The sequence below is a fragment of the Anser cygnoides genome, chromosome Z (genome assembly GCF_040182565.1).
Source record: "Anser cygnoides isolate HZ-2024a breed goose chromosome Z, Taihu_goose_T2T_genome, whole genome shotgun sequence".
Lineage (NCBI taxonomy): Eukaryota > Metazoa > Chordata > Aves > Anseriformes > Anatidae > Anser > Anser cygnoides.
In genome coordinates, this window is record NC_089912.1 from 72,933,248 (window position 1) to 72,949,260 (window position 16,013).

The following is a 16,013-nucleotide window of genomic DNA, read 5'->3' on the forward strand; positions in this document are numbered from 1 at the left end:
CAACTCCTGGCTCCACACAGCACCACCCGAAAATAAAATCAGATATCTGAGAGCATTGTCCAAACCCTCCTTGAACTCCAGCAGGTTCAGTGACCGCTGCCCTGCGGAGCCTGTCCCAGAGCCTGACCACCCTCTGGGTGAAGGACCTTTCCCTAACACCCAGCCTGAGCTTTCCCATTGCAGCCCCCATGCTCTTCCCTCAGGTTCTTTCTTAAGTAATTTTATTTTTAAGAAATTGCAGACAGATCAACCCCCAAACTTATTAAACAATTCTTACACCAACGTTAAGTATAATGCTAGTTAATCAATAGCAATTAGTTGCATGCAAATGTGGTTGCACTCGTCAATGTGACTCCCAGTGTCACTTGACGGGAGCGCTAATTTAAAGCTAAGATCATCTGACATAGTACACAAGTGTACTGAAATAAAAGAAAAATGGTCTATTGGTAAGTTTCTGTAATAAAAAAGAATGCTGAAAATACGTAACAGTGCACAAAAAAAGCAATACCTCAAAACCTCTAACACAAAACAGTTCTTAATTTTTTTGAACGTATCTTATTATTGCATAGCTTGAAATAGTTATTGCTATACTACAGAAATAGTTATTGCATAGCTTGAAATTATGTTTCTCTGTTTAGCTCACTTTCTTTGAGGTGTCTGGGTTTTTACTGTAACTTTCTATGCTCCAGATTCTCATTTACTAGTATTTTAATATTCAACATCTGTCAAGCAATAGCAACTGGTAACTGTGACTTGTCCATATGTCCAAACTCCTCATTGTCGTATTTTCCCTTCAGCCTGCTGAAACTCGATGCATTTCTGGACAACAGCGTTGCTATGGTTAGATCAGTTAAATCCTGTTTAAAAAATAGCATCACTACCTTGTGGTTGCAGTCCAATACAGGAAGAAAGGAAACTGGTCTAGATGTTTTGTCTTACATGCCCTAAGCAGGGAGAACCCCTTCCCCCTGACCTATTTGGTTTTAGGAAAAAAAAAATGTTAGACAAAAGAAGAGAGACCTCTGCAACTTCACAAGAGAGGTCTGCTCTTCTAATCTGAAACATTGTCTGGACTTCCCTTCAGCTTTGAGTCAAGCCTCTGAGTCACAGAGAAACGTAGAATTAAAACTGACTCTTAATTGGTGGGATTGCTTTCAATTATACTCAGCTTTTAAGTATATAATTAAAATTTTAATTTAGTTATTATTATTTAATTATATTTTCCCATAGATTATGTAGGTCTTAGGGCCAGACATCTGAAAGTTATGTTGAAATATTCCATATCTCAGTGCCGAAATTTGGTGTCAACGCAACCTGTATTAGGAGTGTAAATGCTCACTCTGGTTGAGCACATACCTGTGCAGGTAGTGTGGCACTGAGCACTGAGATTAGCTCACTTATCAGAAGTGATGTAGCTGTTCCAGTTGTATTGCAGGGTTCTCAAGGGGCACAGCACACCTTAATTTTGGTGTACTTGGTTCCAGGTTTAAAGTAATCTTATTTTGCAACGAGTGGTCATATTGTTCTGTAAAAATAGTAACCCTGATATTTCTCAACTGATACTTAGAGTAGTTGGTAGATAACTCTTATATAGGCAGTCAGTGTCTGGAGGAAAATATTCCTTTCGATCTTACTGTCCCAATGGGGAAACTGTTGTCCTTTGATATACCATGACTGACAGAGAAACACTTCAAGAATAAATCGGTTGCTGCAACAATTAACATAAGTGGCACAAAAGGACAGTAAAAATGTTCTTTCTTTTCTATGTTTAGTATATAGACTAACAAGATATAATGCCTATGAGATGTTAACGAAGTTTAGGAAATGTGCAAAATTCATATGTCTGAATAATGGCTTAGTTATATAATGCTAGCAAAGCAAGTTTTGATGGATTTGTGTTGCTTTAATATAAAATGATTAATTTATAATTCTAATGTTCATGGTTTAATTCTTGCAAGGTGGTGAAACCTATCCCTGTGAAGGGAGATGGATCTGAAATGAACAAGCTATCGCTAGAACCTCAAGCTGAAGGACAAAGCACTGCTTCTTCACCTACGCAGAAAGGAAGGCGTAGTCCTTCTCCTAGTAGCTCTTCTTCATCATCCTCCAGGACTGTTAAATCTGAATCACCAGGTGTTAGAAGAAAAAGGGTATCTCCAGTACCTGTAAGTTGCAAGCTGTGATGTAATTATTGATTTGGATATATTCTACAATCTTTTGCTTAAATAGAGAGGCAATAAATATGTAATTCTCACTGGGTAAGGCAAGATGCTCATGTAGAGGTGTTACAACACAGAGTGTCTCACTTGAGAGTGAGATACGCAGAGCATATCTTATGTTACATTTCTCTCGCGTGGAATTTTATTCTACGCTCTTAGGTGTTTCTTCCTTTTAATTCAGTCAAGCTATCGATTTTTATATTATTTTTTTAGGAAATAAATGAGGAAGTATAGATATGAATGTTCTCCTAGCTTGATTTGCACAAGGAGATGCCAGGAGTTTGGTTTTACTGTAGTTTTGCATGTCAGTTCTCCAAGCCGATATAATCCCTTGAGGACAGGATTGATGATTAGAGTAACATTAGAGAATTACATACCTGGTTCTGGCTACATACCAGTAACCAGAACAGTTACTGGTATGCTATTTGTGATCCTCTGTTTCAGGACTGATCTTTATGTACAGATTCGGGAAGTTTTAGTACATGCATTCTTAGAAGGTAAAATCTATACCATTACATTTGAGAAGATAGGAATGGAATGGAATATTTTGAACATTAAGAACTAGGTTTATCAGACAAGTTTGGGAATATAACAGTTTGAGCAATAGTGTCTAACAAATTTGTTACTGCAAACATGCTCATCCTCATTCGACTCATCTACAATTTCACAGTGCAATTACAGTAAGAATAAAATCTAATAGCCTTCACTGTCCCATTGTTCTAAACAAGGTTTCCAAAATCACTAAAATATATACTGCTGTTCCACTGAACTAGGGATGAATATTGCACAGCACTGTAGAACTCCTTTCCTCCTGATGAGAGAAATGAAAATGTTAAAAAAAAATAAAAAAAATAATAATAATAAAATTGTTCAGCTTTTTTAAAATTGTTCGTAATTGTTCATTTTTTATTTTATATCTACCTTTCACTTGAGAAACCCTGAAGTTTAGAATATCCTTTACTTAACTGATGGACAATAAGTCAATTACAACCTTCTGCATCATAACTTAAAATTCCAAGTAAATGCAAATCAAAGCAGAAGATTTGAAATTGGATAGTCATTAAAGTATTTCATAACATTAGAAATGTGAAAAATTCAAATGAAAACGATTTTAATAAGAAAGGGCCACTTTCTTGTTGTTGTTGTTGTTGTTGTTGTTGTTTCTCATCATCAAAAATAACAACCTGAGCCAATAGTTGCTCTAATTGTGTAAAGGAGAGGGAGCTGTATCATTTTTCTTTGGAATTTCTTAAAGTCAATTCTTATTTCCTTTTGTAAACTCTAGGCATAGGATTTCTTCACTTGTATTAACACTACAAATTTAATTTAATATTTCATAACTTGATCTATTGAGTCATGAGCAAATGATGATCTGGTTGAATTATACGTCCTAATTCAGTAGTAATATGGTAAGTTTATCAATGAAGATTTGAAAATTTAAGCAACTTAAAAGACTCTTTCCCTCATAATATCAGACTATTTTAGTTACAAAATTGCAGTTTTTCTTCTATTTCTGATCATAGAAGTGAAAATGAATCCCTTTAAATTCATGAAGTCTAAGCAGGTCGTGGTTTCAGGTCTGGGGGGACATGTACTGTATGTCATCCTGAACAAAATACGTAGCTGAACTGATGGAACTGGAAATGATAGAACCACTTCTGTAGTTTCAGAGTGGACGTATAACACCACCTCGAAGAGCCCCATCTCCAGATGGCTTCTCTCCATACAGCCCTGAGGAAACAAATCGTCGTGTCAACAAAGTTATGAGAGCCAGGCTGTACCTGCTGCAGCAGATAGGACCAAACTCTTTCTTAATCGGAGGAGACAGCCCTGATAATAAATACAGAGTCTTTATTGGGCCTCAGGTAATGAACATGTTTGTGTTATCTATAGCTTTTATTAATTCATATTTAATCTTGGAAAATTGTGTACAAAACCAAAACGGATTCAGTCACCAACCTTTGCTAATGGTTCTGCAAAGATACCTAATTGCTTAAAAGATGCAGTCTGTGCTTAGCTTGTATTTTTGTCAGATATGTCAGGTATTTATAGCAAGTACTATTTTTGTCCAGAGCTTCTCTTATGACTTTTTTTAACTAGAGTCTTTTTCTTTGTAAATTTCTTATTCCTACAAGTGGCTCCTAAGCATGTCTTATTAAGCATTTTTGGCTAAAATTTGGCAGCTTTCCTAGTTTCTCACCCTGAAATACTTCCTTTCCTTTTTTTTTAATGGAGTATGTATAAATGACAAGCAATGTCACAATTACTCTAATGGAGTGATAATACCGTTAATACCCATAATTATATCATTTTCAGAGACTTTGATAGGACTGCCTTGTTTCTGTATTGGAGAACATACGGCTTTTGTGTAAACAGAAGCATCTCATTTAAGTTTGCTGTTATGGTAGAGATATTTTTTAAGATTAAATGCATAAATTTCTTTTAGTATAGAGAATAGCTATAGCTTTCAGTTGATTTTTAAAAAATGAAAGGAGAAAACTGGTATTATGATTGTCTGATTTTTTTTATATGCATTCCTGAATAATGTTTTGGGAATTCACTTTATGTAGGGCCATGTAAGAAGATATTTATACACTTATATAAAATACTATTTTGCTTTTTTTGAAAAATAGGAGGGCCTAGTACATATCTCTTTAATGCACCTCAGTGTGGAAAACTGATCCATGTAATTATCTAGTCAGTAGAGCCCTAGCATATATTTTTCTTTGCAGACTTGTAGCTGTGGTCGTGGAACATTTTGTATTCATCTATTGTTTGTTATGCTGCGAGTGTTCCAGCTTGAACCCTCAGACCCAATGCTATGGAGAAAGACACTGAAGAACTTCGAGGTAATCAATCTCATAAAGATCTAATGGCAATCTAAAATCTGTCAGGTAAAAGCCTTCAGGGCACTATTTTAAAAATGCTGAAAACTGCAGTATTTCAAAGCAATGAGAATTAGTTTTTAATTGTTTTTCATCTAATCTTCAGAGAGATGTAGATAGAAAAAAACCTGCAAATAAAAGGTGTAACTAAAAGAATTAGTAGAGAGTTGCAGTGTGGTGAATGATTCAAATCTTGGATTTTCTAGTCAAAGCTATTTATTTGCATCTCTGATTAGCCGAAAGTTAAATAAAACGTGAGTCTTCAGAAGGTTGTGTGTATACTTAAAACGATTAGTTATTCTTAATAAATAGGTTTTTGATGTAAATGGTGTTTGTTGTGATCTGTTTATTAGTAAAACTTCTGAAATTCCTGGTAGTTCTGCTGCTAATATATTATTAAGAAGGTCAACAGATTTCTTCTAGTAATAGTTAAGCTTCAGTAATGTTGTCTTTAAATACAAGCTATTCATAGCATAAATGCTACTGTTGCTATCTTTTTCTGATGTTAGGTTGAGAGTTTGTTCCAGAAATATCACAGTAGGCGTAGCTCGAGGATCAAAGCTCCATCTCGTAACACCATCCAGAAGTTTGTCTCACGCATGTCAAATTCTCATACATTGTCATCATCTAGTACTTCTACATCTAGTTCAGAACACAGGTTAGTATTTTTCTAAAGGAATTAAAAGCTTTATTATGTAGTTTTTATATAATTTTGGAGGTTTAGAATCACCTACATTCTTTTTGTTTAAAGCTGCTTTCATTTCAAACCATGTTAAATATCTATATTTGCAAACAATCAAGACTCAAACGTGTGTTAGTCATTGTGGTAAGAAGTGGGCATATTTGCTTTATACCTTCCATATGAAAAATGTTAACGAGAATTGGGAAAAGAATTTTTACTATTTATTAATTTGGGAAACAAGTTTTAGAAATGTGATTATATGCAAGACTGAAACATATATTAACTTTAGAAACAATTATTTATGTGCATTTGTTCAAATACAGCAGTTGTGCAAATGTTGACAAATGAAGAAACAGGGTTTCATTTTTTCTCATGTCCTAGTAAATTTGTACTACTTTGGAGATATGCTTGTACATATGAGAATACACTGAAAATTTTCTGGGTAAACACGCTGCATGCTTGTAAACATATACTAAAATATCTGAGCATATGTTTAGATAAATTCTTAAAAGCCTTTTTCATGAAAAATGAATGATTAAAATACTTTGAAGGGAGTTAAATTAATGCGATTTTTCTAGTTTATACCATATTAAAAGATGTCTTTTTTCAGTTTTAAGTGATATTTGATTATTTGATAGCTTTCTTTTTTTCTACTAACCTCTATTACTCGTGCTCTTGCATGTTCTTTTCCTGATATTAAAGATCTTGTCTCTTAAACAAATGATTTGTGCATGAATTAGTGGGCTGAGTGAACTAGGCATCCTCTAGAGAGGCCAAACCACAGAAGGCAACCAGAACTGAGACTTTTTCTGTAAAGTGAAACTCTAATATAAGGACTACCTTGGTGTATTATTTTTGATTATAATCATATGGCTAGATGACTATATTCAGACAGGTTTATAATATTGATGTACAGATTGTGACCTCGATTTCCCATTGTCTTTCCATTGTCTGTTTTTTTCAAATTGTCACTATAAATAAACGAAGTTTTAAAAAAACAAGATAAATACATAATCTACTCTGCAATCACTTATGTGGCCAGTTCTTTTAATTAGATATCTTGTCTAGAATTATTTTTTTCATCATGATGGCTTCACTGGATTGTGAACTTCATTGTAGTGCTTATCATTTTTGGCAGGATAAAAGATATTTCCGTTGTTTGCCAGTACACCTCATGGCTATTTTCAAGCATTACTGGTTCAATGCGAGAGGTTACTATTTTGTGCAAGTCTGTGTTTGCATTATATAAGTATTGGAGAACAGTGAGCATCAGATTCATTTGAGATAAAAGTTTACTCAGTTCTGATATTTACTGTGATTTGCAGTTATTTTTGGTTTATTACTAATTCTTCAAAAATAAGTTTCACAGTGGAAAAATATCAAGTTTGCAAGGAAAATAGTAATGAATATATATGTAGAGAAACAAATGTGTATACAAAATATTTTTATTTTAAAGACTACTGTTGCTGAACAAATACAAGATTCCTTAAAACTTCTAGACATGCCAACTATAACTTAAGATTTTAATATGAATAATAAAATTTTGCATGTTTAAGGAATATTACAGAAGATTATATCAGTTTTTCTTTAAATGCTGTTTAATTTTTATTCTTTTTCCTGTTGAAATCACCCGTTACATGAATTTAAAACTTAAGGTATGGGGTTGATAAAATGGAAGCAACGTGCAAAATAGGCAAATGGTGTTTTTTTAAATCTATGTGGGATATGTTGGTATATTCACTTTATTAGTGAATTCATTACATCTGTTTCTGTCAATGACAGAAAACTTGAGTGTTATCTTTTGTTAATTCTTGAGTTTACTTACGTTCATCAAATAGTATTTACAGTTTTCTGTAATGCTCTAAAGACTCACTCATGACTCAGTACTCTGAAAGGAGTATGATGGGGGAAAAAAAAAAGTATGTAGCTTTAAAAATCTGAAAAGCTCCTAGCTTTTCAAGACTAAACAATAAGTAAAAAAGCAAAGCTTGGTTTGTTAAAGAAGCCTTGGGGGAGAGTGGGGGGGCAGGGGGGTGAATCTAAGTGCCCTAGGCTGGGCCTTTCAGTCTCTAATTGGTATCTGACCTAGTTTGAAAAGATGTCATGCATTTTGTGACTTTCATTTCAACAAAATGTTGTCTATCCTCAGTGCTTCTAAAAATTTGGTTGCTTGCTTATGCAGACCAAGTTTTAAGGAAAATTATTCCTGAATAGCACATAGTCATTTAGAAGTGATTGTTCCAAACTGGAACTTATTTTTTTTTACGGTTAAAGCCTGTTCTGAATTCTGATATGCTGTTTTAATAGTCACAATTACCTTTTTTTTTTGTAGTATGAAGGATGAAGAAGAACAGATGTGTCCCATTTGTTTGTTAGGCATGCTGGATGAAGAAAGCCTGACTGTGTGTGAAGATGGATGCAGGAACAAATTACATCACCACTGCATGTCAATATGTATGTTGTCATCTTTGTCTCATTAAACTGTGGTGACTCTAAATATACAAAAGTATTATAACATAGTGAGTTTCATTATTTTGTTTGTTTTAAAAGATAAAAGTTAACAAACAAAAAAATGCCCGTACATGGTAATTGCAACTCTGTGAGACTTTGGTACCATTCTAGGGACTACTGATACGCTGTGTTATATCAGTTATTCACAATCAAGCTTGTAATTTTGTGTTTTAAGAAGTTAACTGCAATGATAGAAATTTCACTCTCTTTTAACTTAAAGAGTATGTCCAATCAGAGTAAGGTTAGGAACAGACTTTTACTCCTCAGTGACTTGCCATTAGAATGCATGAAAGTCATCCACTGTCAGCTTGGATTATGTAATGAATTACGGAGTATTCTTGCATACTACATTAAATGAAGTATACAAATAGTTCGTTTTAACAAATAAAATTCAGCCCTATGTATGTTTATACTTTTTTAAAAAATATTGCTTATGTTTGAGACCCATATTTCAGTTTATTACTTGTAATATTACAGTACTCAAATGAAGCACTTATTGAAGCAGAAAAGTTTAACTGCACATTTATTAGGCTGCTGGAGATGGCTCAGTTCAGAAGTGTGCATCCTGAAACTGACATTCTTCAGTAAATCTTGAACTTACTAATGCCATCTTCCAGTTATATACACAGTAATATATATTATCCTGTTGCTTTTTTCCAGGGGCAGAAGAATGTAGAAGAAACAGAGAGCCACTTATATGTCCTCTTTGCAGATCTAAATGGAGATCTCATGATTTCTATAGGTAAGTGGTCAGTCTGAATATAACTGTCTGTTTCTGGATCTCTGTTTATGTTCTTAAATATGGTAAAGTGTTTACTTTGGTTAATGTTTCATTCATTGATCTGTGCTGTTTGTTGTTAATCTGTAGTCATGAATTGCCTAGCCCTGTGGAATCATCTGTCCTCCGTGTGGTTCAGCAACAAACTCAACAGCAATCTCCGGTTGGATCACAGAGAAGAACCCAAGAGAGCAATTTTAACCTTACTCATTATGGGGTCCAGCAGATTCCTTCTGCTTATAAAGATTTAGCTGAGCCATGGATTCAGGTAATTTTTCTTTTTATATCTGAAGCTTCTTTTACAAAAACATTTTGAACAGATTTGCTGCTCTTAGTGAATATTACATTTGCACAGCACTAATGCAAAACTACTTGCATTTCCTTCAGAAGAAGCTATGATCATTGTGTCTTCTGGAAAGCATGAAACATGCTTGTATATTCACTTGTTCTGCTATTCTTAATTACTAAAGGATTTTTTGAAAGAGCTTGGAATAAGAGGAGTAACGTTTTGTTTTATACCTCCAACTTTGTTTCACATTTAAATTTTGCATTGTTGATGCTATCTGTGGATGCAAATGTGGAGAAAAGAGGAAAAAGTGAGTTTCTTAATACTATTGATTCTGAAAAAGGTTACGATGGTGGTTGTGGTGGTATCTAGTGAATCGACCAGGTATAAGAGAACATTAGCACAAAGATCATAGGGATCATTGGTTTGAGCTGGAAGGGACATTAAAGGTCACTCAGTTCCACCCCCACCCCTGCCATGCGCAGGGACACCTCCCACCAGACCAAGTTGCTCAAAGACCTGTCCAGCCTGGCATTGAGCACTTCCAGGGATGGGGCATCCACAGCTTCTCTGGGCAACCTGGGCCTCATAGTAAAGAATTTCTTCCTAATATCCAATCTAAATCTAAGTTTTTTAGTTTAAAACCATTACCCCTTGTTCTGTTACTACACTCCCTGATAAAGAGTCTCTCCCCATGTCTCCCGTAGGCCCACTTTAGGTATTGAATGGCTGCAATAAAGCTCTCCCCAGAGCCATGTCGTCTTTAGGCTAAATGACCCCAGTTCTCTCAGCCTGTCTTTGCAGGAGAGGTGCTCCAGCCCTGTGATCATCTTTGTGGCCCTCCTCTGGACCTTCTGTAACAGGTCCATGTCCACCTTAACGCTGGGGGCATCAGAGCTGAATGCTAGGACTCCAGGTGGGGTCTCACAAGAGCAGAACAGGGGGCGAGAATCACCTCCCTCACCCAGCTAGTCACTCTTCTTTTGATGCAGCCCAGGATACAGTTGGCTTTCTGGGCTGGAGGTGGTCTTCGCCAGATCATGTTGAGCTTATCATCCACTGGTACCCCCAAGTCCCTCTGTGCAGGGCTGCTCTCTATCCGGATGTCACCTAGCCTGTATTCATGTTTGGGATTGTTCCAAGCCAGATGCAGGACCTTGCACTTGTGAACATAAATCACATGTTGTTTGCACGGGGCCTTCTCTCTTTGCTTAAAGTGGACTATTTGAGGTAGAGCTACAATAGGATTCTATTGTATGAGTGTCTAATTCTAGAGCACTTGTAACAATTCAGAAACTTACTCTGAATCCCATCAGTTTTATGGTTGGCTATTATTGGAAATAATTATATTCAATTTGCACAAAGAAAGAAAGGTTTCCCAGTCATGTTTTCACTTTTTTTTCCTTTTTTAGTTTCAGAATTAATCTGAGGCCTATTATTAAAGGTCCATGTAATAAAATGTAATATTTCTAATCCTCATCTTGACTGTGCAGGTATCACATAAATACAAAGTTGTCAATTACTGTTACCTACAATGGATTGCTGGAGCCATATAAGATAAATACTCTCCAACCTAGAGGTGGGCTCAGCTGAGCAAGGATCACACTGTTTAAAGAAGAATGGTGGAACTCGTTTCACCTTTATTTCTGTTGCAACTTTTGCCTAATATAGCTAGAACTTGGCTTTAGGGTTGTTTATACCAAGGTATACAAAGAGACTGTGTAGTGAGTGATTGAAACACAGTGAAACTGGCCACACCATCATCTCCCAACTTGTCCTAGCAGAGTTTCTGGAGAACTGATGACACATCATTTATGAGAGTTCATTTCTACTGCCGTTAAAGACAACAAAAAATCCTTTTACAAATACATCAACGCGAAACGGAGGACTAGGGAGAATCTCCATCCTTTACTGGATGCGAGGGGAAACCTAGTTACTAAGGATGAGGAAAAGGCTGAGGTGCTTAATGCCGCCTTTGCCTCAGTCTTTAGCGGCAATACCGGTTGTTCTCCGGACACCCAGTGCCCTGAGCTGGTGGAAGGGGATGGGGAGCAGGATGTGGCCTTCGCTATCCATGAGGAAATGGTTGGCGACCTGCTACGGAGCTTGGATGTGCGCAAGTCGATGGGGCCGGATGGGATCCACCCGAGGGTACTGAGAGAACTGGCGGAGGAGCTGGCCGAGCCGCTTTCCATCATTTATCGGCAGTCCTGGCTATCGGGGGAGGTCCCGGTTGACTGGCGGCTAGCCAATGTGACGCCCATCTATAAGAAGGGCCGGAGGGCAGACCCGGGGAACTATAGGCCTGTCAGTTTGACCTCAGTGCCGGGGAAGCTCATGGAGCAGATTATCTTGAGGGTCATCACGCGGCACTTGCAGGGCAAGCAGGCGATCAGGCCCAGTCAGCATGGGTTTATGAAAGGCAGGTCCTGCTTGACGAACCTGATCTCCTTCTATGACCAAGTGACGCGCTTGGTGGATGAGGGAAAGGCTGTGGACGTGGTCTACCTTGACCTCAGTAAGGCTTTTGACACCGTTTCCCACAGCATTCTCCTCGAGAAACTGGCTGCTCGGGGCTTGGACTGGCGTACGCTTCGCTGGGTTAGAAACTGGCTGGATGGCCGGGCCCAGAGAGTTGTGGTGAATGGAGTCAAATCTGGTTGGAGGCCGGTCACTAGTGGAGTCCCCCAGGGCTCGGTACTGGGGCCGGTCCTCTTTAATATCTTTATTGATGATCTGGATGAGGGCGTCCAGTGCACCCTCAGTAAGTTTGCAGATGACACCAAGCTAAGTGCGTGTGTCGATCTGCTCGAGGGCAGGAAGGCTCTGCAGGAGGATCTGGATAGGCTGGAGCGATGGGCTGAGGTCAACTGCATGAAGTTCAACAAGGCCAAGTGCCGGGTCCTGCACCTGGGCTGCAACAACCCCAAGCAGAGCTACAGGCTGGGAGATGAGTGGCTGGAAAGCTGCCTGGCCGAGAAGGACCTGGGAGTATTGGTTGATAGTCGGCTGAATATGAGCCAGCAGTGTGCTCAGGTGGCCAAGAAGGCCAACGGCATCCTGGCCTGTATAAGAAGCAGTGTGGCCAGCAGGTCGAGGGAAGTGATTGTGCCCCTGTACTCGGCTCTGGTGAGGCCGCACCTCGAGTACTGTGTTCAGTTTTGGGCCTCTCGCTACAGGAAGGACATGGACGTGCTCGAGCGAGTCCAGAGAAGGGCGACCAAGCTTGTGAGGGGTCTGGAGAACAAGTCTTACGAGGAGCGGCTGAGGGAGCTGGGCTTGTTCAGCCTGGAGAAGAGGAGGCTCAGGGGCGACCTCATCGCTCTCTACAGTTACCTGAAAGGAGGCTGTAGAGAGGTGGGGGTTGGTCTATTCTCCCACGTGCCTAGTGACAGGACGAGGGGGAATGGGCTAAAGTTGCGACAGGGGAGTTTTAGGTTGGATGTTAGGAAGTACTTCTTTACCGAAAGGGTTATTAAGCATTGGAACGGGCTGCCCAGGGAGGTGGTGGAGTCACCATCCCTGGAGGTCTTTAAAAGACGTTTAGATGTAGAGCTTAGGGATATGGTTTAGTGGAGTACTTAGTGTTAGGTCGGAGGTTGGACTCGATGATCTTGAGGTCCCTTCCAACCTAGAGAAATCTGTGAATCTGTGAATATCTTTGCTGTTGAGATTTCTATCATAGATTTTTTTTTTAAGAAATACTGTATACCCTCTGACACATTCTTGCTATTAGACTTATTTGTAAAGATGGTATTTCAACAGAAACATTTTTCTCTTTTCTTATTGCTGCTCTTAAGTTGTAGTGTTATTCAATTTGACTCATGCAAGGTTGCTTCTTCCTTGGCAGGTGTTTGGGATGGAGTTAGTTGGCTGCTTGTTTTCTCGAAACTGGAATATAAGAGAGATGGCACTTAGACGTCTTTCACATGATGTTAGTGGTGCTCTACTACTGGCTAATGGTGAAAGCACTGGAAATTCTGGAAGTAGCAATGGAAACAACACAAGTGCTGGAGCTCTGGGAGCAGCTAGTGGGTCATCTCAGACCAGTATCTCAGGAGATGTTGTGGTGGAATCCTGCTGCAGTGTGCTGTCCATGGTCTGTGCTGACCCTGTCTACAAAGTGTATGTTGCTGCTTTAGTAAGTAGTTGTTTACTCATTGTATTCGGGTAATTTCAAAGTTACTTCACTTCTGAAAGGGGAGGGAGAAGGAGTAGCTGTATGAAGTCAGAAATTGTAAATATTGTTAAGCATCACTGATGACTTGACTATTAAGTATCTGAAAGCAGGATGAATAAGATCCACAGAAAGAATGAGTTGGCGTGACTCTACTGGATAAAAATAAGGAAATGCTTGCTACAGTGTTTAGTATTAACAGTAACTATATCGCTGACTTCTTGCCAATCTCAAAGGATGCATGACTACTTCTAACAGCTAGTACATATTAAGCTATTTATCTTTTTAAAATTTCACTGATATTTTTAATTTATATAAAACTATTTGCAACTTTAATTTAAAAAGCAAACAAAATGTATAACTAAACTAATTTCATATATATTGTTTTTTCTCCTTTCTCTCAGAAAACCTTAAGAGCCATGCTGGTATATACTCCTTGTCATACTTTGGCAGAAAGGACTAAACTACAGCGACTTCTCAAGCCAGTTGTGGAGACAATATTAGTTAAATGTGCAGATGCCAACAGGTATGGTGTCCCATGAACATCATACCTATTGTTACTGAAATGCCTTGAAGCTTAATTTATTGATATTTTATGTGAAACTAGAAGACCATTTACAGGTGGTGCTAAACTATATATGGACCATAAGTATAAACATACCATGGTATGTTTTTGTTAAAGAGTAGTTGCTACAGCCAACTTCAGTCTTGAAAGACACAGGTTTTGAACACATCTGGTAATATTTTTCCAGTGTTTACAGATCTTATATAATGCTTTGCTTTCATAAAGACTTTTTCCCATAAAATGAAAGAAAATGTCAGGTGCAGTCTTCAGCCTTTCAGCATCCTTTTCAACTGGTTGAACTGCTTTAGTGTAATTATCCTGACTCCCCTTTAAAACTCTATAGCAAGAACCAATTACCAGGTTTTATGTGTTTAATATATTTGCATGTTTCCTACTAAAGCAAAGTCTGTTGTAGATCTATTTCCTTAAGTGTTAATATAATACTGTTAGTTCTTACTTCGTAGCATAATGATAGAAGATGGCTGTTCTTGAATGAATGTCTTCTGGCAGTTCTGGCTTGAGCAGGCTTTATCCTCCAGTCCCAAGCTACCCTGTCTGCTCTGCCAGACCAAGCATTTCTTCAGCTGTGTTTTGTACTAGATGCAGAAGACCATCAGCATGATTTCTCTTTTGGTTTAGTTCCTAATAAGCAGCATTGCTTCTAAAATCAGCTGGAGATGTTCCCTACCCCCACCAGCAATAGTCTAGCAATAGAGCATCTAAAATAAAAGAAAAAGTGAAATAAAGCTGTTGTTGGATTTCTGAATTTGTCCTGTTTTTACAAGAGACAGTTCTTACGCACTGTTGAATGATTTCTTTAATAAAAGAGATTATTGCCTAAAAACATCTCTCTAAGAATTTGAGAAATGGGGATGTACTGAGAGATAGGGAAGCTGACTGCTATTTGTTTTATTTATTTGTTAGTGATAGATACTAAGTTTCTGGAAATGCCCTTGTAAAAATCTCACGGCTAGCGGTAGCTTACAAGATAGAGCATTATACAAGGCGATTGGAATAAAATGATGTGAAGTTGATTTCCAAGCAGAGTTCCAAGCTAATGGTTATTAAAATGTTTTAATGTTTTCCCTTGAAATCATCAGCTAAAAGAGATAATTTTGTTTTTAATTTCTTGTAGTCGAACGAGTCAACTTTCAGTCTCAACACTACTGGAGATGTGTAAAGGCCAAGCAGGAGAGCTGGCGGTTGGGAGAGAAATACTTAAGTCTGGTAATAATAGCTCTTCATATATAAATGAATTATAATTACAAGCAAACATACTGAAGTGTTTTAAATTAAGTACAAAATTTATCCAAAATCAGCAACAGCATTGCTCTTTGGAGTTTAGAGATGGGGTTACTACCCCATAGAGAGACGGGGTTAGAGGTGGGCACAGGTGTATTTCTGTGTGACGCAGTTCTGATCCCTATGGAATTTAAACAGTGAAGGTATGTATCTAATCCTTATTTTTAACTACTTTTTTTTTAGGGTCCATTGGTATTGGTGGTGTTGATTATGTCTTAAATTGTATTCTTGGAACCCAAACTGAATCTAGCAACTGGCAAGCGCTACTGGGACGACTTTGTCTTATAGACAGACTTCTGTTGGAATTTCCTGGTGAATTTTATCCTCACATTGTCTGTGGAGATGTTTTACAGGCCGATACTGTAGTAGACAGGTACTTGCTTACACTATTTGACTATTAGTCTTTGTAGTTGAGCATATTGTTGGTGATCGCTCAAAAAATGGCAGGTGTAATTCCTGTAGACAAATAGTGTATACTACAGGAAACAGTGAACCAACTTTAGAGCAAATGGTTGCCATTTTTAAATTTCTGATCTGTTAAATACTTCTGAAGCATCAGTGCAGCAGTAAGTCTTTTTGCTACTGCAGAACTGATAGCTAAATACTTT

The 16,013-nt window shown here is 37.8% G+C and overlaps 1 protein-coding gene across 8 annotated transcripts in view; it reads left to right on the plus strand.

Annotated features, from left to right (window-relative positions):
• Positions 1–16,013, plus strand: part of MAP3K1 (mitogen-activated protein kinase kinase kinase 1) — a 61,887-nt gene that overhangs the window by 35,637 nt on the left and 10,237 nt on the right. For all 8 annotated transcript variants that reach the window (XM_048049401.2, XM_066988672.1, XM_066988670.1 and 5 more), the window contains exons 3-13: positions 1,959–2,165; positions 3,884–4,084; positions 4,952–5,068; positions 5,614–5,762; positions 8,119–8,240; positions 8,958–9,039; positions 9,166–9,343; positions 13,212–13,502; positions 13,943–14,064; positions 15,239–15,330; positions 15,589–15,778. In XM_048049401.2, the coding sequence (XP_047905358.2) occupies positions 1,959–2,165; positions 3,884–4,084; positions 4,952–5,068; positions 5,614–5,762; positions 8,119–8,240; positions 8,958–9,039; positions 9,166–9,343; positions 13,212–13,502; positions 13,943–14,064; positions 15,239–15,330; positions 15,589–15,778 (1,751 nt within the window). The remainder of the gene's footprint in view (positions 1–1,958; positions 2,166–3,883; positions 4,085–4,951; positions 5,069–5,613; positions 5,763–8,118; positions 8,241–8,957; positions 9,040–9,165; positions 9,344–13,211; positions 13,503–13,942; positions 14,065–15,238; positions 15,331–15,588; positions 15,779–16,013) is intronic.